The following is a 27,478-nucleotide window of genomic DNA, read 5'->3' as shown; positions in this document are numbered from 1 at the left end:
TATGTATAAAGGAAAAAGAACATGTTGCTAAATTTCAGCCTAACAAATAAAAAAGAACTTTATATACAACTTTACTTTCTTCCTGGTTTAGGTAAAGTTTACCAGAAAAAAAGGTAAAATAATCATAAAGGCAAATGTTCTTCTTTCACAGGAACCATACACTGTGAGTAACTACCAATACTTAGTATACAGATTTTAGTTTTTACAATTAATTACAGTATAACAATATTGCAAAACAAGTGTTTCCCATATTGGCAAAGTTACAAACATTAGTGCAAAGTTGAGTATACATGCCTTTCTCTATCAATGTTTTAATATTTCTAATTCTTTAAAAATGAATAATGACAAGGCCTGAACTTCTCAAGTTCAATTACAAAAGTACCTTAGAATAGTATTCCTTCTATGCTCAATGATACAGTGATTTCCTTAATACACTGATCAACATGGTAGTCACCAATGTCATTAAATAAAGACTTTCCCCATAAGGTCAACCATGAATTATATGATAGTTTGAGATAGACATTTTTTTTTTTCTTGTGGGAGTTACAGAGAGAGTCAGAGAGAGGGACAGATAGAAACAAGCAGACAGGAAGGAAGAGAGATAAGAAACATCAATTCTTCATTGAGGTTCCTTAGTTGTTCATTGATTAATTTCTCATACATGCCTTGACCAGGGGGCTACAGCAGACAGAGTGACCCCTTGCTCGAGCCAGTGACCTTAGGCTCAAGCTAGTGAGCCTTGCTCAAACTAGATGAGCTCGTGCTCAAAATGACAACCTCAGGGTCTCAAACCTAGGTCCTCCACATCCCAGTCCGATGCTCTATCCACTGTGCCACCGCCTGGTCAAGCTGAGAGAGACATTTCTTAAGCAACTAATTAATTCATTGTACTAATGCATCAGAAGAGAAACAATAAGCAGAACAATCTAGCAGGTAGGATTAACTAGAATGAGAAGCAGATGACCTGTTTTCTACTACAAATTAGATATGTGATCCTGAATAAGTTACTTAGCTCAATGGTTCCCAAACTTCTAGGGCTTCAGCCAGAGTCCTGATGTAAAATTTCCAATTTGATATTTTCTCAAATGTGAATATTTTAAAAATTCATTTTGAGCCCTAGGCCAAACAGCTTGGTTGGTTAGAGCAGTGGTCCCCAACCTTTTTTAAGCCACAGACCGGTTTAATATCAAAAAATATTTTCACGAACCGGCCTTTAGGGTGGGATGGATAAATGTATCACGTGACCAAGACAAGCATCAAGAGTGAGTCTTAGACGAATGTAACAGAGGGAATCTGGTCATTTTTAAAAAATAAAACATCGTTCAGACTTAAATATAAATAAAACGGAAATAATGTAAGTTATTTATTCTTTCTCTGCGGACTGGTACCAAATGGCCGCCGACGGTACCAGTCCACGGCCTGGGGGTTGGGACCACTGGGTTAGAGCACTGTCCGAAGTGTAAAAGTTGCTGGTTTGATTCCCAGTCAGGGCATAACAGGAACAGCTCAATGTTACTCTCTCTCTCTCCATTCCCTCCTCGCTAAAATCAATAAATAAAAATTAAAATTAAAAATAATGAATAAGGCTCTGGCCGGTTGGCTCAGTGGTAGAGCGTCAGCCTGGTATGCAGAAGTCCCGGGTTTGATTTCCGGCCAGGGCACACAGGAGAAGCAGATGGGTGCTTCTCCACCCCTCCCCCTCTCCTTCCTCTCTGTCTCTCTCTTCCCCTGCCGCAGCCAAGGCTCCACTGGAGCAAAGTTGGCCCGGGCGCTGAGGATGGCTCTATGGCAGCAGTTCTCAACCTGTGGATCGCGACCCCTGTGTTTTGGTCGTTCGACCCCCGCAGGGATCGCGACCTACAGGTTGAGAACCGCTGCTCTATGGCCTCTGTCTCAGGCGCTAGAATGGCTCTGGATGCAACAGAGCAACGCCCCCTGGTGGGTGTGCCGGGTGGATCCTTGTTGCGCATGAGGGAGTCTGTCTGACTGCCTCCCCATTTCCAACTTCAGAAAAATACTAAATAAATAAATAAAATAATGAATAAATTCATTTTGTAACAGTAGGAAGGGCATGATCTCAAAACAAAACAAGTGAAAAAAATAGCTTTATGAGAAATTCACTACATTGTCCTTACTTTTCTTTTTTCTTTTTTCTTTTTTTTTTTTTTTTTTTCTTTTTCTTTTTCATTTTTCTGAAGCTGGAAACAGGGAGAGACAGTCAGACAGACTCCCGCATGCGCCCGACCGGGATCCACCCGGCACGCCCACCAGGGGCGACGCTCTGCCCACCAGGGGGCGATGCTCTGCCCATCCTGGGCGTCGCCATGTTGCGACCAGAGCCACTCTAGCGCCTGAGGCAGAGGCCACAGAGCCATCCCCAGCGCCCGGGCCATCTTTGCTCCAATGGAGCCTTGGCTGCGGGAGGGGAAGAGAGAGACAGAGAGGAAGGCGCGGCGGAGGGGTGGAGAAGCTAATGGGCGCTTCTCCTGTGTGCCCTGGCCGGGAATCGAACCCGGGTCCTCCGCACGCTAGGTCGACGCTCTACCACTGAGCCAACCGGCCAGGGCCTTTTCTTTTTTTTTTTAATTTTTAACTTTATTTAGGTGTTGATGTTTTTTAGAGAGAGAGAGAGAGAGAGAGAGAGGGAGAGAGAGAAGGGGGAGGAGCAGAAAGCATCAATTCCCATATGTGCCTTGACCAGGCAAGCCCAGGGTTTTGAACCGGCAACCTCAGCATTCCCAGGTCGACACTTTATCCACTGTGCCACCACAGGTCAGGCTATTACTTTTCTTATTTCACTTTAGATCTAGGAAACCTCAACAAGGAATAAGCAAGCATGTTCTGGAAAAACAGCATTTCATAACCAAAAACATGGCCAATTTCTTAATCTGAGGAAGCAAAATAGTAGCATGGGTTCTGAATGCAGTAATGAATTTAAATCCTAGTTTTACCACTTACTAGCTATGTAACATATTAACTATGTTTTTGTTTTTTGGATTCACCATTTCTCTGAGCCTACATTTATTTGTCTATAAAAATGTAGATAATATACCTACCTCAAAGGGATGTTGAAACGATTAAATAAAATAACGTAAGTATCTAGTATGGTACAGGCATATAATAAGTATTCAATAAATTGTAGCAGTTACCTAAAAATGAGATGAGATAGGATTATCACCATGAGTCTATGACTTTATAAGCAAGTAACAGGAGAAGAAAATTGTAAATAATAAGGTCCAAGAAGACTGATATATTGAAATAGTTCGCTTATAGTGGGTTACAAAAAAAAGAAGTGAGCTTACAACTTTGGTTCTATAGGAAGATGAATTTGGGGGGGAAAATGTGGTAGACTCATTTCCTTTCTTTATACTTGCCAACTCAAAACCAATACTTTTTTTAAAACTGCTTTGCTTGCTTTAGAGCAACATAGTTTATCTTATCTCCATCACTGAATCAGAAGGCCAGAATTGATGTTCAGAGGGCATCTGGTACATCATCGCTTTACACCAGATAGGCTCAGAAAGGAATGTCCTTAAACTCATCCCCAATGCTTTATTCTTAACATGTTTTAATCACTTTCTTCAGATAAAAAGTCTAAATCCTTCTCAAATTTACCATTTAAAAATCTCTAATGAATAGTATGTTATCTTTGTGTAACAATGGGGAAAATAAAAATTCTGAAAGAATATACAGAACAGTAAAGGTGCGGAGGGCATAATAGTTGGATAGCAGGAGTAAGATGAAGACTTTTAACTGTATTTGTCTTTATTTTACTTTGATTTATGAACTATATGAATGTAATCACTTATCAATATGTACTAAATAAAAACCAAAAGAAAACCCCTACATGCTTCAAGTTTCACAATAAGGTTTTTCTCCACCCATACCAACCGTTTTGACCCACCATTCATGTAACCATACTCATCAACACATCATTTTACATGTAAAGTCTTCAGGCGTTATAGAATGTAACTGTGCAAGGTTGATACTTACGTTATATAACAAATCATTCCTTAGTAACATGCAACTTTTCCTTCAATAAACATCTCCAATGTCTCCAAAATTTGCTCACTAGAATACAAAGTTCCATTTCCTATTTGTCACTTCTGATGATAGTTTATGGAATAAAGCCCTTTCTTCCTTGAACAAAGTCTCCACAAAGGTTTTTTAGAAATCCACTTTCCTGGACAATAAATGGATTTTTCAAAAATAATATAGTAGTTTGCCTGACCTGTGGTGGCGCAGTGGGTAAAGCATCAACCTGGAACGCTGAGGTCGTCGGTTCGAAGCCCTGGGCTTGCCTGGTCAAGGCACATATGGGAGTTGATGCTTCCTGCTCCTCCCCCCTTCTCTCTCTCTCTCCTCTCTAAAATGAATAAATAAAGTCTTAAAAATAAATTAATTAATTTAAAAAATAATATAGTTTAAGTGAAAGTTCCCCAAAATGATAAATTTTCCATAGAAAATTTACAGTACTAAACCTTTCAGTACCCTCTTTCAATTTCTTTCTTGTTCAGGTTATGAGCTAAAGCCCTGAGATGCTATTAAAAGCAGTGACTCACCTTGTTTACCTGAAGTTTGAATACAGAGTATTCATGACAAAATTGCCATCCCTGACAATAAGAGTGGCTTCTAGACTGGTGGTTCTCAACCAGGGGTGATTATGCCCCAAGGAGGCATTTCTGGCTGTCACAAATGAGTGGGTTTTACTGGCATCTAGGGGGTAAAGGCTAGGGATGCTGCTAATGCATAGGAGAATCCCTGAGAACAAAGAATTATCTCACCCAAAATGTCAATATGTTGCTTGAGAAACCTTGCTCTACCTTATAGATGACAAATAACCCTAAAGGAAATGATCCATCTCCTCTCCTACTATAGCAAAGTAGAATGAAACTTCTGTATCTTTGACTCTAAAAGTAATTTTCAGGAAAAAAAAAATCCCTACAAAGCTTTTGTTATAATTTGCTATAAATTGTTATATACAATATCTATGTGCTTTTATTTCATTGTAAATATGCCATCTGCCTCAAGAGAAAGGAGAATAACACCTCACTGTGATATAAAGCTATGCTTTCTAAATAGATCCTGACATTTTACACCATGAGATTATTATTATAATTTTAAAAGGAGGATGTCACACACATATACACACAGTATATACATTCTTATGGCAGAAAAATTAAGTCATAAACCTCACCAAAGCCCTGTCTTTAGGAATTTTATTTTTCTTTTAACTTGCTAAAAAGAAAGACTACTAATCTAAAATTAACATTTAAAAATTGTTTTTAAAGGAATTTTCATCCTGATCTCTACTCTGAACAATAGGCATATTTCAATAGAATCCATGCAAGTTCTGACTTCTAATAGAGGCTTTTGACATCTATGGAACATCCTCATTATGTGTGAAGAAATATATGACACATATTTACCCCAATATTTAAAACAAAAACCAAAGATCCTGCCTGACCTGTGGTGGCACAGTGGACAAGGTGTTGACCTGAATGCCGAGGTTGCTGGTTCAAAACCCTGGGCTTGCCAGACAAAGCACATACAACAAGCAAGCAATGAACTAAAGAGAAGCAATTATGAGTTGATATTTCTCGCTCTCTCTTTCCTGTAAAATCAATAAAATCTTTAAAAACATTAAAAAAAATTTTCCCTAAAGGACCCAAGTACATTTTTCCAACTAAAAGGTCCTTTGGTTTAACCAGGAAGAAAAAGCAACTTGTTTTTTCTCAGCTATAGGCTCTGACAATGAAAAGAGGTCCTTAAAGTATCTACACCTCTGTACAACAAATGTATAACTTCAACTAATTCTACAGCAAATACACTAGGTCTCTATGTTTCTTACTCCCTTCTCACCTAGTCTATCTGGAGAATAAAACAAACATCACTCTCAAACTACAAACAACTCATTTCTCTACAATGTCTACATTTTAAATACTTCATTCCAAAACACCTATGCAAGATGAAAATAAAGATGCTGTATTTATTCATCAAATGACAGTTTGGTATTTTTTGAAGAACATTACTTATGGTCTTCACACTGAAAACTCCAAGGCAATAATATGGGAGAAGACAGCTCATCTTAGGCAGAAAAAAGGCAAGAAATTTGCTTGTGCAATATAGGTCATTTCACTCACAAAGGCACAGACTATACCTACTATCATGTACTATACAGCAAACACTAGCTATTCCAGGAATTTCTTCTCTATGTGCTATGGGAGAAACAGGACATAAAAACAAAATTTCCTTCCTCCACATGTAACAAAAGAATGTACATACACACTGAGCATCATTTTAGACCAGTCTCTAAGTATTTTAGAAATCTCCACTCCAAAAATAAGGTCTATATATATGCTTAATACCTAAATCCTTTTTAAGCACAGAAAACAGGTAAACAGGAGACTAAGTAAGGGATTCTTCTACCATTAGCCTAAATGGGTATGGGACTCATGAATAAATAATTTCTATGATAAACATCAAAACAAGACAAAAGGTATGGATTTTGCTCAGAGATTTAACCACATGATATGTGGACTCCAAATGAAATGCTGTGTGTGTGTGTGTGTGTGTGTGTGTGCGCAAGCCTCACAGAAATGGTTACTTCAAAAGCTTGTTTCAACACACAATACAGTGTAAAAATGTTTTGGAATTGTGTGCCTGAAGCCTGCATAATTTTGTTAACCAGTGTCATCCTAATAAATTCAGTAAAAAGGAACAAAAATAAGCAGCTCATTTCCCAGATATAACACATGAGCCCAAAGATTTAGAAATTTATGACTTTGGAGGCTCACTAGCACTCCACCTCCAAAGAAATTTAATACCACTTATTATGTAAAAACAAATGAGTGAGTTTTTATCTCACCTATGACAATTATGTAAAAATAGTCCAGAAAATCAAGGACATCATCTATTACTTAGACCAAAGCAAACTTGTTTGATCTCTCCTACAAGTTTCAAAGAAAAACAGACTCTAGAATCTAAATATGTTTCCGTTTTATTTTCTAAGTAAATAGTGTATGGGTTCTAGGCTCATCTCCCATCAGTTTTCATCAAAGATACAAAGAATAGCTCCCTTACAGCCCACACACTGTTTTTTCCAAAGCAAAATGTTGGAGGGTCTGAATGTATGAACATTTTAAACCTAAAGGAACCCCTGTTCAGACCTAGAATGTGGAGCAGTGCATTAACTATATTCTGTAACCCAAAAACAGTTTTGTCTATTCCTCTCAAATACAACAGCCAAGATAGCTGTACACACAGAGAAATTCTTGTACTTTAACACCAAGATCAGAAGTTAAAATACATAATTGGACCCAGGCACCTTAGAACCCAAACATACTGCTCACAAAAGTTAGGGGATATTTCATAGAGATACTCTGAGCACTTACAACAGTAGTCATCACAGTACAGTAGTACTATAACCAAGTCACAGTCAAGAGGCAAAAAGTAAATGTATATAAAATACTTCCTGTTTCCCTAGAACCCAAAAGATGGTGCCTACCATCCTAGGTTGCTCAGACCTAAAAAGGCCCAGTTTATACATAAGAGTTAAAAGAAAGACCTTATTACTAATTTCCCTCACTTCAAAAGATCTCCATAGTGTGCCTCACCTTCTTCAAGCCTAAAAATCTACAGAGTTCAGCTATTCAGCTACTCGGTAGTTGTACGGGAACTTCCTTTTCCTGTCTAACGTCACAAATGGTCCCAGGTGCAAGGCTCACGTGATTTATCAGGGTAAAGGCAGGGAGCTCCTTAACATTCACCTGTCTCAAACTAAAGAAGGGAATTAGAACCCGACTTAAACAAACAGGTAAGGCATAAGAAAAATAAGTGTCCAACCCCTCAACTTTGGGGAGAGACATATAATAGAAATGCTCTATGAGCTAGTTAGCGTTACCCGCCCCCCCCCCCCCCCCCCCCCGTCTCTGTTTCAGTCTCTCCTTCTCCGTCTCGCTCTCTCAGTACCAAGGGCAGGGACTCTGGCAAGACCCCGCCCTCCCTCATCGCCAAAGCGGGGTGGGCGGGAGGTAGTCTGGCGAGTCCTTGTTCCCGCGCGAAGCTCACAGACCAAAGGACTCCCCATTGTGGGTCTACGGATGTTGACGGGAACCGGTCCGGCTCCAGCCGCGAGCTGAAGAGTAAGCTGCCAGAGCACTAGGCCCGCACCGCTGCCACTGCCGCCTTGGAGCCGATCGCTGTCAGAGAACGACTCCGCCCGGGCAGCGGGAGGGTGGCCCCCGCCCTGTACCGGCCCGTAGAGCTTTCATGCCCCACGCTGTGTGAGAGGTGGGGGTCCTGAAACCGTACCTCGGACACTTCGTCCTCATCGCTGCCAGAGGCACCACCTCCACCCCCGGTCCTCAGCACAGCAGCCGCCAACTTGAAATCCAGCGCCGCGTCCCCTCCGCTTGCACCGTTGCTACCGCCACCGACTCCCGGCGCAGTCCCGGCCTCCCCAAAGAGTCTCACGGTGCGGATCCCCAGCCCGACCCCTCCCGGCGGAGGTGGCTCCGAGGCCCCAGCTGGGGCGGATCGCGGAGCTACAGAGTCCAAGTCCTCCTCAAAGGAGGTGCCGCCGCCTCCGCCGTCGGTCAGCATGGTTCACACGCGGAGCCGGAGACACTGCAGTCACTCGCGGCCACCGCCGCCGCTGATCCCAGGAACGAAGGAAGCAGCAGGAGGAAGAAGCGTCTCCTTCCCCCCTGTCCCAGCAGCGCCACTAACTTCTCACTGCCTAACCTGCTGCCTCCCGCCCCCCACACTCGCTACTGGCTACAGCTCCAAAGCGACTGAAGATCATTGGCCAAGATGACCCGTCGCTCAGGCTCTTCGTCACGCGCCACTCTCTGGCTCTGGGCCCCCAAGATGCGTTGACCCGCGCAGGCCTAGGCGGTTGCGAACACCCGCCTCCTATTCCCCGCGCGCGGACTTCCGGTCTTTTTCTATGTCTATTGGTCAAATTCTCTGACTATCACGTCACGACCTTAAAGTGGATTAGTTGGCCTTGTGGTCAGTCACAGTGACCCCTGACAATAGGAGACTTCATTGGCGTCATAAAGTGTCGGTCACTTTGTCACGGGACGTCGCGTGGTACAATTGGTCAGTAAGTATACCGTTCATCCCGCCCCCATCTGAGGTGACGGGAAAGGATTGGGGAATTTCCATTTCTGATAAAAATGACGGCTGCAGGGATGACCCGCAAGAATTGGTGAGTAGAATTAACCATGTGCTCGGGACGCTTCTACGTCAAATATGCAAAAGGCGCGGACGCAGCTCCCACCTGTCGCTCACTGCCAGGCGCAGAGACTCCGGACGACGGTGTGCTGCACCGGCATTGGAGAAATAAGCAATCATTCTCAGCAGGCTCCACCTTCCCACCAGGCTCTGGTTGGAAGAGCGGAGCGTCAGTCACTAGAGGTCTCGCCTCTCTGGTACAGGTGAGGCTGCCTCAACTATTTGCTTCAGGTTCATTGGGCGGGAGTACGGGGGCTGCGAGAGGCGAGGTGCAGCGCCGGTTCAGCTGCGCGCCTCCGGCCCTTCCGAGCAGAGCCCAGCGCGAGGATTTCAGTAGACCGTGGGGGCTGCTTGGGATGGCCGACGGGAGGCGATTCGGCCCGCCCGCGTGCCGAGACGTGGCTGGGCGCGGCAGTTCTACAGCCTGCGGGCGGATCACCCCGGTGCCGCGTTCTCTTGCTGGCGGAAGGCGGCAGGCCTAAGGACTGGACAGCGCCATGCCTCAGTACTAGGAACTATCCCACGAAGGAACAGGGGAGGGCCGCGCTGAGCGCGCGCAACCAGACCGCGCGGCTGGACGCCGTGGTCAGGAGTGTGTTCGAGAGCAATTGCGAGTTCTGGTCCCGCCACCTGTTTGCTGTGTGACCTCCGGCGTTTGTTGTTCATCTAAAATGTGACTGATATTAGTACCCTCAATGAGTTGCCGTTATGAATAACTTCGATAACATAAGGCGCTTAGCAAAGTGCCAAACTTAACAGCAAGAACTCATCTTTGTTAGCTACTCTTTATCTCCCCCTACTCCTGGGTCCTGCCAACTGATTCTTGTCAAATCTGTGATGCAATAGCTGGAGCTGGGGTGGGAGGCTGTTCTTTTCTCGTCTAAGGAACTCTACTTGTTATCTCTTGTCTCCTTTGTCATAAAGAGGGGTTTTTAAATGCTCATACTCCCAACAAATCTTATCATCAAAGATGACTAGAAAGGCGCTTGGTGAAGTTTGTGTAGTAAATGTCCTTTGGCCCAGTGAATGTCCTTATGATTTTTAGCCAACAGAGGCTGGCTAAAAGCAAACGATTTGGCATTGTCTCCTCTTTTGCAACTTTAACAAAGGACTTTGTATATCTTGATTATGCAATATTTAATATTTTACCTCCCTTGAACTGGAATCTTAAAATTCTGTAAAAAATATAATGATTTTTTAAAGATTTTTTTTTAATGATTTTATTTATTTTTAGAGAGAGAAGGAGGCGGAGGAGCGAGGAGGATCAACTCATAGCAGCTGCTTCTGCTATGTGCCTTGATGGGGCAAGCCTGGGCTGCCAACCCCGAGACCTCAGGTCAACACTCCATCCACTGCACCACCACAGGTCAGGCAAGAATATGATTTTTAAAATGAATAATGCCAAACGTTTATTTAAAGAACATTTTGAAGATTTCTTTGGTTAGGTAATGCTCATTTTGGCATTTCACATACAGAAAAAAAAAGGATAGTGTTTTTCATCTGAGCAGAACATGTTAGTGAAATGTGCTCTCTAGATAATAAGTTGTAGAAAATGGAGGAAAGTCTTGTACATTTTCTAGAAAACTATTTTGATGTAAATGCCAGGTACACACTGGATGTAGTTAGAATTTGTGGTGCTTAATTAGCCTGTGTCTTCAGTGCTGTTTAAGTTTTCAAGGCATGTATGACTAGGTCACAACCCAAGCTAATAGCACCAACAAAAGAAACTCAACACTGCCCAACCCACTTCAAAGCTATCCAGATTGTCCAGAATTGGTATGGATACATCCTTAGACAAAAACAGGTATTGACTGGTGCAGCTTTACAAAGGAACAACTTGTCATTCCTACCACTATTACAAAAATAATTTCTGATGCAATTGCCTGAATAACCTCATTAAATTCTTTAAACAAATATAATGAATCTCAAGGACAGGAAATTTGAGTATGTACATTTTTTTCCAGGATATATGACACACAAAAATATTTTTTTCCTATATAAAAAATAATCTTCTACTCAGTGCCTACCAGACAACCCTGAGGATAGCCAGGAAGATATGATTGAGCAATCACCTTTTTTTATCCTGGACCTTTACCAAAGACACTTATTGTCAGTATTTTGACATTAAATATGGGAGTTAGGAACTCCCATTCTCCTACATTTGATGACTGCTATATAAGGTCTGGATTTTAAAAATGATTTAATATTTCCATATATAATGCAGTCGTGGTTTTACAAATGTGAAAATTAGTGGACATATAAAATGACACTCAATGTATTCAATGTAAAATATCAATACGTTTTAGTGTAATTGGTGGGTAACCTTAGGTTTGATATGTTGTATCTTAAGATGAGACTTACTAATAAAAGAAGAGTAATACACTGATTTTTCGAATGCTGAGTAAGTTGTAGAGAGCGAAATTTCTCTTAAAAGTATATTTATTAGAAATGGGCATTAGAATAAATGTTTTCCCATAGAATATTTATTAGGGTATAGTTGAATGTGTTTCAAAGCACTCTCTTCCTTCTGGCCATCTATCAGACAGGGAAGGAAAAGGAAAATGAGGACACTATATAGGCCAAGGATTTTTAAAACTTCTGAGGTATTAAAAAGCTTCATGCCTCATAAGAAATACGAGATTGACAAACTAAATTGTACATACGGGGACTTTAGCTACAGGTCAATCTTTCACTGCACTCTATATTTCCTCAAAACATTTCATTTCTGTGTATCAGTCCATCTCAGCTCATCAATTTATATAAGAAAAGGGGTTAAGTAAACCAACAAATTTGTTGCTTGGATGTTATATAATTTAACCTTTATAATAATCCTAACAAGATTTCATTCATTTTAGCCCTGGCTGGATAGCTCGGTTAGTTACAGGATCGTCCCTAAGTGCAAAGGTTGATGGTTTAATCCCAGGTCAGGGCACATACAAGAACAGATTGATCTTCCTGTCTCTCTCTCTCCCTTCATCTCTGTAAGATCAATAAAATACACATTAAAAAAAAAAAGACTTTAAAAAATCTGACTAAAAAAAAAGTTTCACCTATTTTATAGATGAGGAAATTGAAACTCCAAAAAGGTTAAATAACTTACCCAAGTTTATAAAACCATTGTATGGAATAGCTAGGATTTGAATTTATTTCTACCTCATCTCAAAACTCATGCTCTTCCCACTATATCACATTGATTTCATACTACCAGCCATAGAAGAGGAACTTCATCAGTCAGATAATCTGATATAATACTCCAAACATTATATACCTGCTAATTGACATTGTATGTGGAGTTATCTGTAACTACCACCAAATTTGCTATCTTCCTCATTTGTAACCATTTGAAGCATTTAATTTAAAATTTATCTTCTTGCCCTGGCTGGATAGCTCAGTTGGTTAAAGCATCATCCTGAAGCACTGAGGTTGCCCATTCAATCCCCGGTCAGGGCACATACAGGAACAGATTGATCTTCCTCTCTCTCCCTCTCCCTTCCTCTCTCTCTATAAGCAATGAAATAAACATTAAACAAAATTTTAAATAAGTAAAACCTCATTTTTCCAACTATATTGTTAGTTTCTTAGACCATATAATTTTATGTTTAAAAACTGGAGTTAAGCCTGACCAGGCGGTGACAGAGTGAATAGAGCGTCGAACTGGGACACAGAGGACCCAGGTTTGAAATCCCAAGGTCGCCAGCTTGAGCGCAGGCGCATCTGGTATGAGCAAGGCTCACCAGCTTGAGCCCAAGGTTGCTGGCTCGGGCAAGGAGTCAGTCGGTGTGCTGTAGCCCCCCAGTCAAGGCACATATGAGAAATCAATCAATGAACAACTAAGGTGCTGCAACGAAGAATTGGTGCTTCTCGTCTATCTCTCTCCCTTCCTGTCTGTCCCTCTCTCTGACTCTGTCACCAAAAAAGAAAAACAAAAAAATACCTGAGCTAATATTTTCACATGGTTCAAATTTTAAGAAGAATGTGAAAAATACAATGAAAGGCCTTAGCTGGGTAGCTAAGTCTCGGTCAGGGCATATACAAGAATCAGTGAGTACATGGTTGGCTAGAACTACAGATTGATCTTCCTTGCTCACTTTCGCTCTCTGCCCCTCCCTCCCTTCCTCTCTCTCAAAAATCAATTTTAAAAAAATATTTTTTAATACAATGAAAGGAGGCTTTTACTTTTGTCCACTAAGCACCCAGATGCCCTCTCACAAGCAAACTATATTATTAGGTTAATAAATATTCTTCTAGAGATACTTATACATATATAAGCAATTCCATGCATGTCAATTTATGTTTTTATTTTTTTAACACAAACAACAAAATACTATACACACTTCTGTATCTTGCTTTTTGTCACCTAATTTATTCTAAAAATATTCCATGTCAGTACCTAAAGAGCTCTCTGTCTGTCATTCTTGTTTACTACCTCATAGTATTCTGTTGACTGATTCTATCATTTATTTGTCCAGTTCTGTAATGATAGACATTTAGATTGTTTCCCTTTATGGCGGGAGGTTAACAAACTGCTACAGATGTCTAATTTTCTAACCTGTTCTCTATCCTCCAGGAAGCTCTGAGCACATTTTAGTTTAGTTTAAAAGTCATAAAATTAGCCTGACCTGTGGTGGCACAGTGGATAGAGCGTCTACCTGGAATGCTGAGGTCGCCGGTTCGAAACCTGGGCTTGCCTGGTCAAGGCGCATATGGGAGTTGATGCTTCCAGCTCCTCCCCCCTGTCTCTCTCTCTCTCTCTCTCTCTCTGTCTTTCTCTCTCCCTCTCTAAAATGAATAAATAAAATAAAAATTTTAAAAATAAAAATTAAAAAATAAAAGTCATAAAATTAAAAAAAAAAAAAAAAGTCATAAAATTGCTACCCTGACCAGATAGCGGGGTTGGAAGTATAGAGGTTGCTGGTTTGGTTCCTGGTTAAAACACACACAGGAACAGAGTGATGTTCCTGTCTCTCTCTCCCTTTCTCTCTTGCTAAAATTTAAATAAATAAATGAAAATTGCAGCTAGTCTGAAGGTTAACGCTTATTTGAAAATTAACGCTTAGTTGAATACACCTGCAAACTGTCTAGTCCAGGGGTCCCCAAACTATGGGCCCGTGAGCCACATGCAGCCCCCTGAGGCCATTTATCTGCCCCTGCCGCACTTCCGAAAGGGGCACCTCTTTCATTGGTGGTCAGTGAGATGCATCCTGTGCTCCTGAAGTACTGTTTATGGCGGCGCCTCAAAGCGCTGCGTTGCTCACATACAGTACTACTTCCAGTGACGCGGGATGCGTGCATCCCGCGGCTCTGGAAGTGCATCATGTCACTTGTTACGGCTAGCAGTGACAAATATGGAACTGGACATTGACCATCTCATTAGCTAAAAGTAGGCCCATAGTTTCCATTGAAATACTGGTCAGTTTGTTGATTTAAATTTACTTGTTCTGAAGACAAGATGGTGCTGGAGTAGGCGGACGTACCAACATCCACCTCCCAGAACCAAAGTGGATTACAAGCTAATTTTAAGAACTATCATCTGGAAAAACCAACTTGGACTAAACTAAGAGTACTGTTCAACCAAGGAACACTGAAGAAGCCACACCGAGACTGCTTAGTGTATCCCAAGGTTCTCTTTTCCAAACCACAGTCACAGAGCTCCAGGGAAAAGCAACCTGGTCTCATCTCTCCAGGCAGAGGAGAACAGAAGCTCCATCTCCACACATGCTGCAGATGGCTTTTCCAATCTACCTGAATCATTACCAGCTAGAAGCAGCAGTCATTGGGACTTGGACGTGAGATGCAAAGTATAGAATTGTGACAACAATTCCAGTGCCATGTGGACTTTGCCTGGATATGGACTTTTTCTGGACTCCTGCTCCTTGTGACAGCTCCTAACGGACTGAACTGGGGTTGGGTTGCATTTGCAGGGATTTGGAATAGTGTTGGTGCCAACTTGGACTTGGTGAACATGTTAAGGACACTACTCTTTTATGGATTCTTGCTGTATTGGCCAAGAGTTTGCTTAAAGGCTTTAATCATTGTAAAAAAAAAATAGATGACTGGGTAAAGAAGATGTGACACATATACACTATGGTATACTACTCAGTCATAAGAAATGATGACATCGGATCACTTACAACAAAATGGTGGGATCTTGATAACATTATACGGAGTGAAATAAGTAAATCAGAAAGAACCAAGAACTGCATGATTCCATACATTGGTGGAACATAAAAATGAGACTAAGAGACATGGACAAGAGTGTGGTGGTTATGGGCGGAGGGGGGGAGTGAAAGAGGGGGGGGAGGGGCACAAAGAAAACTAGATAGAAGGTGACGGAGGACAATCTGACTTTGGGCGATGGGTATGCAACATATTTGAATGACAAGATAACCTGGACATGTTTTCTTTGAATATATGTGCCCTGATTTATTGATGTCACTCCATTAAAATTAATAAAAATTTATTTATATATAAAAAAAGAAGAAGAGCGTTGGCCTGGCATGCAGGAGTCCCGGGTTCGATTCCCAGCCAGGGCACACAGGAGAAGCACCCATCTGCTTCTCCACCCCTCCCCCTCTCCTTCCTCTCTGTCTCTCTCTTCCCCTCCCGCAGCCAAGGCTCCATTGGAGCAAAGTTGGCCCGGGCACGGAGGATGGCTCTGGTTGCAACAGAGCGATGCCCCAGATGGGCAGAGCATCACACCCTGGTGGGCATGCCAGGTGGATCCTGGTCAGGTGCATGCGAGAGTCTGTCTGACTGCCTCCCCGTTTCTAACTAAAGAAAAATACAAAAAGCGTCGACCTGGAAATGCTGAGGTCGCCGGTTCGAAACCCTGGGCTTGCTTGGTCAAGGCACATATGGGAGTTGATGCTTCCAGCTCCTCCCCCCTTCGCTCTCTCTCTCTCTCTCTCTCTGTCTCTCTCTCTCATCTCTAAAAAATGAATAAATAAAATTAAAAAAAAAAGAATTGCTTTAAGAAGCACTTGTGCAAAAAACTCATATTAAAAAAAAAAAAAGAAAAATACAAAAAAAAAATTTTTTTTAATAAATTTACTTGTTCTTTATTTTAAATATTGTATTTGTTCCCATTTTGTTTTTTTTTTACTTTAAAATAAGATATGTGCAGTGTGCATAGGGATTTATTCATAGTTTTTCTTATAGTCCAGCCCTCCAATGGTCTGAGGGACAGTGAGCTGGCCCCCTGTGTAAAAAGTTTGGGGACCCCTGGTCTAGCCATATCTAGGAAGTATGCATATTTTTTAAATCTTTTTTTAAAGATTTTATCCATTTTAGAGAGGAGAGACAGAGAGAAAGAGAAGGGGGGAGGAGCAAGAAGCACCAACTCCCATATGTGCCTTGACCAGGCAAACCCAGGGTTTGAAACCTGCGACTTCAGCATTCCAGGTTGATGCTTTATCCACTGCGGCAACCACAGATCAGGCAAGTATGCACATTTTTAAAAAATAAGAGGCTATGCCTGCAGCTGGACTACCCCCACCATAAAGCCCAAGACAATCATAGCATATTATTTAGAAAGTTTTCTAGAGTTTATTCTGTTACTAAGCCTACCCTTCTTGAAGAGGGCAAAAATATGTATACACAAAAAACGCCACTTTGCCCACCAGAAGTTCTATCCTTGCTGCCTGCCCAACAGGAATGTGGCAAGTATATGATGTTGTACCTTTTATTTATACATCTTTACTGCCAGTAATAGGTTATTTTTTCAAACTAATATTAATGAGTATATAACTGTATCTTATGGTGGAAATCACAGGTCTTCAGCAAAGGGAACAAGAGGGAGCAATTAATATTCACCCTCTTCCTTGGGACTCTATCATGATTCTCTAATTCTTGAATGTTGGATAAAGGACAGCATGGAGAATATGCATTGGGATTATTGAGCGGAAGTAGGATTTGTTGGGAGAGTCGCTGTGCTGGAAATCAGAAATACCAAGTCTACTTTAGGTGTTTGGTATACTTCTGTGTATGACACTCCTAGATCTAGGAAGTTAGTCTCTTTGTCCCTTAGAGGTGTATACATTAAAGGTACATAACTTCAGACGCATTTCATATCACAAAATATAGTCAGCACTTCAAATCACATACCATCCACGCATAGAGAAAAGTATAGCAGATTACACATAAAACCAAGATGTTAATAGTACTAATTTCTGGGTAATGGAATTATACAGAGATATATAAAATCTTTTTCTCTATTTTGAATATTTGTATTTTCTAGGCTTTTATTTTTTATTTTTCCTATAGTCAACACATACATTTTTATATAAGAAAATATTAAAATAGTTCAAATAGTTTTGCAATTTTTATTTTTTTGTTTTTATTTTTTTATTTTTTTTTAGAAAGGAGAGAGAAGGGGGGAGGAGTAGGGGAGCAGGAAGCATCAACTCCCATATGTGCCTTGACCAGGCAAACCCAGGGTTTCGAACCAGCAACCTCAGTGTTCCAGGTCAATTCTTTATCCCACTGCGCCAACACAGGTCAGGCTCAGTTTTGCAATTTTTAAAAAAAGTTTATTGATTTTAGAGAGAAAGAAAGGGAGAGAGAGAGAGAGAGACAGGAACATTGATCTGTTCCTATATGTGCCCTGACTAGGGATCAAACTGGCCATCTCTACGCTTTAGAATGATGTTCTAACCAACTGAGCTATTCAGTCAGGGCAAGTTTTACAATTTTTTAATCTGTTCATTCAACCAGCATTTATTTAATTCCTGCTATGTGTATGGCACTGTGGCAAGAGCTTTGGAGGAAGTATAAAAGAAGTAGAATGTTTCATGTATTTCCTTTCAATTATTGATAAATGTGTTTACTGACTAATGATTAGATAGAAAGAATATACATGAAACAGTAGAGAACAGCCTTAAACAACAGAAAATCAAAATAGTATAACTAGCCCTGGCCAGGTAGCTCAGTTGGTTAGAGTGTCATTAGTTTGCAGGTTCAGTCCCAGGTCAGACACAGACAAGAATCAACCAATGAGCCTGACTGGTGGTAGCACAGTAGATACAGCATCGACCTGGGACACTGAGGTCCCAGGTTTGAAACCCCAAGGTCCTAGCTTGAGCACAGGCTCAACAGCTTGAGTATGGGATGGGATCATCAACATGATCCCATGGTCACTGGCGTGAGCCCAAAGATCCCTGGCTTGAAGCCCAAGGTTGCTGGCTTGAGCAAGGGGTCACTGGCTCAGCTGGAGCCCCCCAGTCAAGGCACATATGAGAAAGCAACCAATGAACAACTAAAGTGCTACAACTATGAGTTGATGCTTCTCATCTCTCTCCTTTTCTGTCTCTCTCTCTTGTAAAAAAAAAAAAAAGAATCAACCAATGAATGCATAAATAAATGGAACAACAAATTAATGTTTCTCTCTCCCCCTTCCTCCCTCTAAAACCAATCAAATTAAAAAAATTTTTTTAAAGACGGTGTGACTATTTTATATTATTGATTAAATGAGAACTAAAAGAAATCAAAATGGAGTGAGTTTGTTTAGGAAAAAGCTTTGATTATGATCATTTTGAGCTGGGGCACTGACTGAGGGAAATAGAAGAGATAAAGCATTCCAAATGGAAAGGAATGTTAGGAATGATGACAAGGAATTGAAAGTCTCCAAATTGCATGTCAGGATGGTAAAAAGACTCACTTAGTACAGAGAGCTCAGAAAGCAGTTTAAAGAGAAATTTAGTTACATGAATGTTGAATACTGGACTGAAGGCTTTCAGTTTGGTTCAATAGGCCATCCGCCATAGATCTTTTTTTTTTTTTTAAATAATGTTGAGGAACAACCACTGAGTGGTCTTCCACAAACTCTTTATTTGTTCATTTCCAAGGAGAGAGAGAGAGAGAGAGAGTGAGAGAGAGAGAGAGAGAGAAGGTGGAGGGAGGAACAGGAAGTATCAATTTCCATATGTACCTTGACCAAGCCCAGGGTTTCAAACCATTGACCCCAGCGTTCCAGGTCGATGCTTTATCCACTGTGCCACCACAGGTCAGGCTCGCCATAGACCTTGAAAAGCAAAGTTGCCCTGGCCGGTTGGCTCAGCGGTAGAGCGTCGGCCTAGCGTGCGGAGGACCCGGGTTCGATTCCCGGCCAGGGCACATAGGAGAAGCGCCCATTTGCTTCTCCACCCCTCCGCCACGCTTTCCTCTCTGTCTCTCTCTTCCCCTCCTGCAGCCAAGGCTCCATTGGAGCAAAGATGGCCCAGGCGCTGGGCATGGCTCTGTGGCCTCTGCCTCAGGCGCTAGAGTGGCTCTGGTCGCAATATGGCGACGCCCAGGATGGGCAGAGCATCGCCCCCTGGGGGACAGAGCACCGCCCCTGGTGGGCGTGCTGGGTGGATCCCGGTCGGGCGCATGCGGGAGTCTGTCTGACTGTCTCTCCCTGTTTCCAGCTTCAGAAAAATGAAGAAAAAAAAAAAAAAAAACAAACAAACAAAAAAAAAAGAAAAGCAAAGTTACCAAGATAAAAATTGTTCGAAGAAGATTACAATTTGTTGTTGTTTTGACTGCGTTGTGTGAGTTTGGTTGGAACAAGGAAACTTCTTGTGTCTTCTGTGTATGACACTCTTAGAACTAGAAAGTTTGTCCATTTGACCTTTAGAGGTATACTTTAAAGGTACATAACTTCAGAAGCATTTCATATTAGAAAATATAGTTACAAAATATAAACAGAAACAAGTAGTCTTTCTATAGCGCTTCATCCAGGTTTGAGGTAATGAAAGTTTGGATCAGAAGAGTGGCTATCAGAATGCAGAAAAAGGGGCCTGGCCCGTTGGCTAGGTGGATAGAGCGTCAGCCCTGTGTGTGGACATCTGGGGTTCAATCCTCGATCAGGGCACACAGGAAAAACAACCATCTGCTTCTCTTCCCCTCCCCTCCCTCTTCTCTGTCTCTTCCCCTGTCACATCCAGTGGCTCGGTTGGTTTGAGTGATGGCCCCAAGCACTGAGGGTAGCTTGGTTGTTCCGAGCGTCAGCCCCAGCTGAGCACCGGCGGGAATTTGTCTATCTCCCCTCCTCTCACTTAAAAAAGTTAAATGAAATTAAAAAATAAAAATGAGTGCAGAAAAAGGAATTGTCAGCAAGCATAAAGAATCAGCATGACTTGGTGCCTGGTTAAATGTGGGAAACAAAAGAATATAAGAATAAGTTACTTCAGAGAAATGAACACAAACTTTTTAAAGAGAAATGTAGCTTTGTATATCAAGATTGTTTCCTTAAATTTTTATTTCCACCTAGGATGCTGAGGACCCAGGTTCAAAACCCCCAGGTTGCCTGACCAGGCGGTGGCGCAGTGGGTAGAACGTCCGACTGGGATGCGGAGGACACAGGTTTTGAGACCCCGAGCTTGCCAGTTTGAACGTGGGCTCATTTGGTTTGAGCAAAGCTCACCAGCTTGGACCCAAGGTCCCTGGCTTGAGCAAGGGGTTACTCAGTCTGCTGTAGCCCCATGGTCAAGGCACATATGAGAAAACAATCAATGAACAACTAAGGTGTCGCAACGAAAAACTAATGATTGATGCTTCTCATCTCTCTCCGTTCCTGTCTGTCTGTCCCTATCTATCCCTCTCTCTGACTCTCTCTGTCTCTGTAAAAAAAACAAAAAACAAACAAATAAAAAAACAAAACCCCCAGGTTACCGGCTTGAGCACAGGGTCACCAGCTTGAGCATGGGATCATAGACATGACCCCATGGTCACTAGCTTGAGCCTAGAGGTCACTGGCTTGAAGCCCAAGGTCACTGGCTTGAGCCCAAGGTCGCTGTCTTGAGCAAGGGGTCACTATCTCAACTGGAGCCCCCCAGCCCTGGTCAAGGCACGTATGAGAAAGCAATCAATGAACAACTAAGGTGCTGCAATGAAGAATTGATGCTTCTCATCTCTCTCTCTCTGTCTCTCTCTCTGTCTGTCCTTGTCTGTCTCTCTCTCTCTCTCACTAAAAAAAAAATATATTTTCACCTATTGGCTTGGCTAAAATCCAAGTTAAAAACAAGACCAATTGCTGGCAGGGATGTAAAGCAACAGGAGCTCTCTCATTGTTGGTGAGAATGCAAAATGCAGCCACTTTGGAAGAGAGTGGAAATTTCTTATGAAGCTAAACATAGTCTTACTATACAATCCACAATTGCACTCTTAGGTATTTAGCCACTGATTTGAAAACTTATATCCACATAAAATAGTAGGTATGAATGTTTGTAGCCACTCTGTTCTTAATCACCAAAACCTGGAAGCAACCAAGATGTTCTTCAATAAATGATTGGATAAACAAATTGTGTTATAGACTTACAATGGAATACTATTTGGTAATAAAAAGGAATGAATTATCAAGCCGTACAAAGGCATTGATGAATTTTATTTTTAATTAAATTTATTGGAGTGACATTGGTTAATAATGCTATGTGTTTCAAGTGTATACTTTTATGACACATCATCTGTATATTGCATTGTGTGCTTACTACCTGTAGTCTAGTCTCCCTTCATTACTGTATACTTGACCCTTTTGCCTTTTCATCTTCCTTCTACCTGTTCCATTTTTTAAGCTTCATGCTGTTGTGACATAGATAAAATTTTTAGATGAATTTTAAATGCATATTGCTAAGCGGAAGAAGCCAGTCTGAAAAGGCTACATATTGAATGCTTCTATTTATATGACATTCTGAGAAAGGCATAACCATGGAGCTAATAAACAGATCAGTGACTGCCAGGGGTTGGGATGGAGGAAGAGTTGAATAGGTGAAGCACAGGGAATTTTTCAGGGTGATAAAATTCCATATGATACTGTATTTTCATGATAAGGTAATGGTGAATACATGATACTATGTATTTGTCAAAACCCATAGAACTTTGCCTGACCAGGCAGTGGCACAGAGTGAATGTTAATGTATGAAAAGTTTTAAAAGTTATTTAGTAAATTAGGGAATTGCAGAATGGAATGCAGACTACAACAAAGGAATCTAATTGTATTATAAATGTATGAATAAACTTCATTGAAGGGAGTGAAGTTGCCTCAGCCAGCCAGATAGCTCAGTTGGTTGCTGAGCATAGAGGTTGCTGGTTAGATTCCCTGGTCAGAGCACATACAGGAGCAGCTCGATGTTCTATCTTTCTCTCTTTGACTCTCTCTCAAAAAAAAAAAAGGCCCTGGGGCGCAGTGGCTAGAGCCTCGGACTGGGACGCGGAGGACCCAGGTTCAACACTCCAAGGTCGTCAGCTTGAGTGTGGGCTCATCTGGTTTGAGCAAGGCTCACCAGCTTGAGCCCAAGCTCCCTGGCTTGAGCAAGGGGTCACTCAGTCTGCTGGAGCTGCCCAGTCAAGTCATATGTGAGAAAGCAATCAATGAACAACTAAGGTGCTGCAACAAAGAATTGATGTTTCTCATCTCTCTTCCTTCCTGTCTGTCCCTATCTGGTCTCTCTTTCTGTCACTGTCACCAAAAAACAAACAAACAAACAAAAAACACCCTGGCCGTTGTCTCAGTGTTAGAGCGTCAGCCTGGCGTGTGGATGTCCTGGGTTTGATTTTCAGTCAGAGCTCACAGGAGAAGCTACCATCTGCTTCTCAACCCCTTCCCCTCCCCTTTCTCTCTTTTTCTATTTCTTTCTCTCTCTCTCTCTCTCTGTCTCTCTCTCTCTCTCTCTCTTTCTCTCTTTCCCCCTGCTGCAGCCATGGCTCATTTGGTTCGAGCACATCAGCCTGGATGCTGTGGATGGCTCCATGGAGACTCTGCTTCAGGCACTAAAAATAGTTAGGTTGCTAGCATAGCCCAGATGGGCAGAGCATCAGCCCCAGATGGGGGTTGCTGGGTGAATCCCAGTCAGGGTACATGTGGAAATCTGTCTCTCTATCTCCCCTCTTCTCACTTGGAAAAAGAAGAAAAAAACTGGGATGAGGGAGTGAAGGAAAAAGGTACTGACCCACATAACTTTGGAAATGAGTGGTGGCTGTAAGACCAAAGGCAAAAGGAGAAGCACATAAGAACTTTACTGCAGTTGATAAAGTTGTTTCCTATGGGGATATACATTAACAGTTCAGGAACCACTGTGTATGGAATTGAACAGTTATGTAAATGGATGTCAGATGGTAGCTTAATTTCTGACTGTGTTGAAGTGGGAAATTACAGGTAAGCAAGCAGAGGAGGCTAGAATGATCCCTGTGGTAATGGATTAGAGTTGGAGGCATCAGTATGAACTCATATTTAGTTTAATATAGTTACAAGTGGAGCTGCCTGACCAGTGGTAGTAGCACAGTGGATAGAGCATTGACCTAAGATGCTGAGGTCCCAGGTTCCAACCCGAGGTTGCCAGCTTGAGCACAGAGCTCACCCAGCTTGAGGGCAGGCTCACCAGATTGAGCACAGAGTCACCAGCTTGAGCATGGGATCATAGACATGATCCCATGGTCATTGGCTTGAGCCCAAAGGTCACTGGCTTGAAGCACAAGGTTGCTGGCCTGAGTAAAGGGTAACAAGCTTAGCTGGAGCCCCCCAGTCAAGGCACTTATGAGAAGCAATCAATGAACAACTAAAGTGACACAACTATGAGCTGATATTTCTCATCTCTCTACCTTCCTATCTACCTGTCTCTCTAGCTTAAAAAATTATATAAATTATATGTATGTATATATAGTTACAAGTGGATACATGTAAAACATGTATAGGTATATGTATATACACAGATATTATACACATATTTTTCCTGGCTCTGTCAGTTGAGCAGATCTGGAAGCAATGACACTCCAGAAGCAGGCATGCACACACTTCACTCAGATCTTGGTTTTTAATATCATTCTTCAATAAAAGGAACCATGGCTTCTTGGAGAAGTGGCTGATTCTAGGACTGGGGCAGGAAATATACAAGCTGAGCCTGGAGCATCTTATGATGCCAAAGAGTAAGATACTAATGCACACATGCACTAATGAAGATATATCAAAGAGATACAGGATCTAACTGAAAGAGCCCCCAGTGACCAAAGCTGAATCATTTAAGTAAATAAATAGTATTAGATTATAACCCAAAGTATAACATAAATATTTATGAGTCCATATGGATATAAATAAATAATTCAATAAATAAATAAATGGGGAGAATAGATAAATCTATTCAGAAGCATTCCACATTTATATAGAAACTCTGCATTCAAGAAGGTGAAGCATTAACTCTCCTTTCCTAAGTGTGGGCTGTTCAAAGTGACATTCTTCCAGAGAGTACAGTATGAAAGTTGGGGGTGAAATAACTTTATAGTGGAGAAGCCTGACAAACACTATGTCAGCCAGATGATCAACAATAGTGATGTCATATTGTTGATAGTATGTACCCTTAATACTGTGTGTAAGAAAAGTGTGAGAAACTGTTACAGTCAAGAGAGAACTAAAGAGGCATGATGACTAAATGTAATGTGGTTTCCTGGATGGGATCCTGAAACTGAAAAAAGGGCATAAGGTAAACAGGAAGGAAATCTGAATAAAGTATGGATCTTAGTTAATAACACAGCTAATAATGTATTACTTTTGGTAAATTTATTGAGACAAGTGTACTATTCCAATTTAATATCTTGGCAATAGAGGAAACTGGGTTTGGGAACTCTGTGCCATCCACAGCTTTTTTTACATCTAAAATCTTCTAAAATTGTTTTTTCAGGCCTGACTTGTGGTGACGCAGTGGATAAAGCGTCCACCTGGAATGCTGAGGTCACCGGTTTGAAACCCTCAGCTTGCCCAGTCAAGGCATATATGGGAGTTGATGCTTCCTGCTCCTCCCCTCCCTCTCTTCCCCCTTCTCTAAAATGAATAAATAAAATCTTTTAAAAAATTGTTTTTTTAGCAAGAGACAGAGAGAGTTTGGAACCTCATGGTCTGAGCACTTCCCTGATGAGAGAACAGATACACAGTAACCCCCACAGCAAGATCAGCTTCTTTTCCAGGTCACGGTGGTCTGGCATGTAGTGAATCAGTACTTTTGACTCAGAAGAATCCTTGAGGAATCATGTAGTCTTCACATTCCTCTTTTTAATAAAGGGAGAACTAGAAAACTGGGGATTAGGGTATCTTCCAAGAAAATCTCTGCGGTTACCTATGTGACCCCATCCATTAGCCTCTGATCTTTTGTATTAGAATCAGAAATACATCATTGCTTACCAATGTGAGGAGAGGGCACTCCCTGGATTCCAAATTGGGGAGCAATTTTGGCTTATAAGTGACAACTGAGTCACTCTGAAGGTTGATCTTTGAGACTCCTGTGGAGTGTTTGAACTCAGTTTACCACACATCTTGCTCATCGAGGCAGGCCCATAAATCAGGGGATGCAGCATGGCGTTCACCTGCAGGGCAGGTAACACTGCCACCTCCCAGATGTTCTTCCCCAAGGAAATGGAATGGTGTCTGTTATGGCCCCAAAAGAACACTTATAGGAAGCCTAGTTGAGATATGAGTCTGAACAAGATCACAGAAGCTATAAGAAAAATTGTAGTCATGCCTGACCAGGCGGTGGCGCAGTGGATAAGAGCATCAGACTGGGACTCAGAGGACCCAGGTTCGAAAACCCGACATCGCCAGCTTAAGCGCTGGCTCATCTGATTTGAACAAGGTTCATCAGCTTGAGCCCAAGATCTCTGGCTTAAGCAAGGGGTCACTCGGTCTGCTATAGCCCCGGTCAAGCACATATGAGAAAGCAATCAGTGAACAACTGGGGTGCCGCAGCAAAGAATTAATGCTTCTTATCTCTCTCCTTTCCTGTCTGTCTGTCCCTATCTGTCCCTCTTTCTGTCTTTCTGTCACACACACACACAAAAAAAATTGTGGTCAGACCCTGAAACTTTTCACCTAGAGGGTCCTCTTAAACCTGGCATGGGCACTTTGCAGATAAAATCTTGGGAATTATATTTAATTCAGAGAAATGTGAACATAGAGGAGAAATATTTTACATGTATTTCAACGTATACACACATACACATATTGCCATAGTTCTCAAAGTATGGTCTATAGGCTTCTGGAGGCCCCAAGGCACTTTTAGTGAGTCCATGAAATCAAAACTGTTTTCATTATAATTCTAAGATACTATTTGCACTGTGTTGACTTTTGCACTGATAGTTAAAAAACAATGGTTGGTAAAAATTGCTGGTGTAGGCCCTGGCCGGTTGGCTTAGTAGATAGAGCGTTGGCCTGGCATAAGGACATCCTATGTTTGATTCCCAGTCAGGGCACAGAAGAGAAGCAATTATTTACTTCTCTCTCCCTTCACTCCTTCTTCCCCTTCCACAGGCAATGGCTGAATTGGTTCAAGTGTCAGCCTGGGCACTGAGGATAGCTGGTTGGTCTGAGCGAGTCAGACTCAGGTGCTAAAAGTAGCTCAATTCATTTGAGCATCGGCCCCCAGACAGGGTTGCCAGGTGGACCCCAGTCGGGACACATGTGGGAGTCTATCTCACTATCTCCCCTTCTCTCACTTAAAAAGAAAAAAAAATTAAATTAAAAAAATTTAAATTGCTGGTATAGTCTTCCCCACTGAGGACTCAAAGGGGAAAAAGCCAATTTTACTAAAGATGTCCTTAATGAAGCAGGAAAATTTTATTTTATTAAAGCTCAACCCTGAGTACATATATTTCTAAAATTCAATGTGAGGAAATGGGAAGTATACTTAGAGCACTTCTGCTGTACATTGGTTGTTTCAAGTACATTGATTGATTGTCTCAGGAAAACCACTTGTGAAACTATTCCAGTTGCAAGCTGAACTATTTTTTCATGGAACACTATTTTTACTTGACAGTATGACTAACATGAATTTTGGTAAGTCAGACTTGTGTGTTTGGCCAACATTTTCTGGAGTCTGCCACCTGAAGGAAAATAGCTGACAAATATATTTTATAATTGGAAAATATATTTGTTTCCAATTATAAAATTTAAGCTTTGGGGCAAAAATGAAGATTTTGGAAAATTGTATTGACTGCCATTGGCTGACAGTTTCCCAAAATGTAAAGATTGAGATTGGGGATGTTATTTAAAATTTTGTTTTTATATTATATAATAAAATATGTCAATATTTGCAAGATCCGATTGACTCGGTGAACCAAGATTTCCCAGATGACCAATGCATGATTTTACAAAACCATGCATGAGTAAAAGAATCATCCGAGATAGACCAATGAATTTTAATGTAATAGAGTATGAAAAGTTTATAGTATGGTTTCAACCTTTACAAAACTAATAATTGTTTAATTTTGGTGTAGTGTTGAAGGG

General features: G+C 41.5%; 1 protein-coding gene and 1 long non-coding RNA gene across 4 annotated transcripts in view; one reads left to right on the top strand and one right to left on the bottom strand.

The window, feature by feature from the left end:
* ANKHD1 (ankyrin repeat and KH domain containing 1) overlaps positions 1-8,774 on the bottom strand; it is a 145,940-nt gene extending 137,166 nt beyond the window's left edge. Inside the window, exon 1 of one of the 3 annotated variants that reach the window (XM_066272700.1) lies at positions 8,314-8,774. In XM_066272700.1, the coding sequence (XP_066128797.1) occupies positions 8,314-8,604 (291 nt within the window). In that variant the 5' untranslated portion in view covers positions 8,605-8,774. The remainder of the gene's footprint in view (positions 1-8,313) is intronic. The other 2 variants (XM_066272699.1, XM_066272701.1) reach the window with 2 other exon arrangements.
* A 296-nt stretch (positions 8,775-9,070) lies between these two features.
* LOC136333485 (uncharacterized) lies at positions 9,071-25,029 on the top strand. The gene is made up of 3 exons (XR_010731045.1): positions 9,071-9,443; positions 10,475-10,606; positions 24,885-25,029. It is a non-coding gene; the product is annotated as an uncharacterized lncRNA (long non-coding RNA).
* The last annotated feature ends 2,449 nt before the right edge of the window (positions 25,030-27,478 follow it).

Source organism: Saccopteryx bilineata, chromosome 4 (assembly GCF_036850765.1).
Source record: "Saccopteryx bilineata isolate mSacBil1 chromosome 4, mSacBil1_pri_phased_curated, whole genome shotgun sequence".
Classification (NCBI taxonomy): domain Eukaryota; kingdom Metazoa; phylum Chordata; class Mammalia; order Chiroptera; family Emballonuridae; genus Saccopteryx; species Saccopteryx bilineata.
The sequence above is the reverse complement of the archived record's forward strand: the minus strand, read 5'-3'. Positions and strand labels throughout refer to the sequence as shown.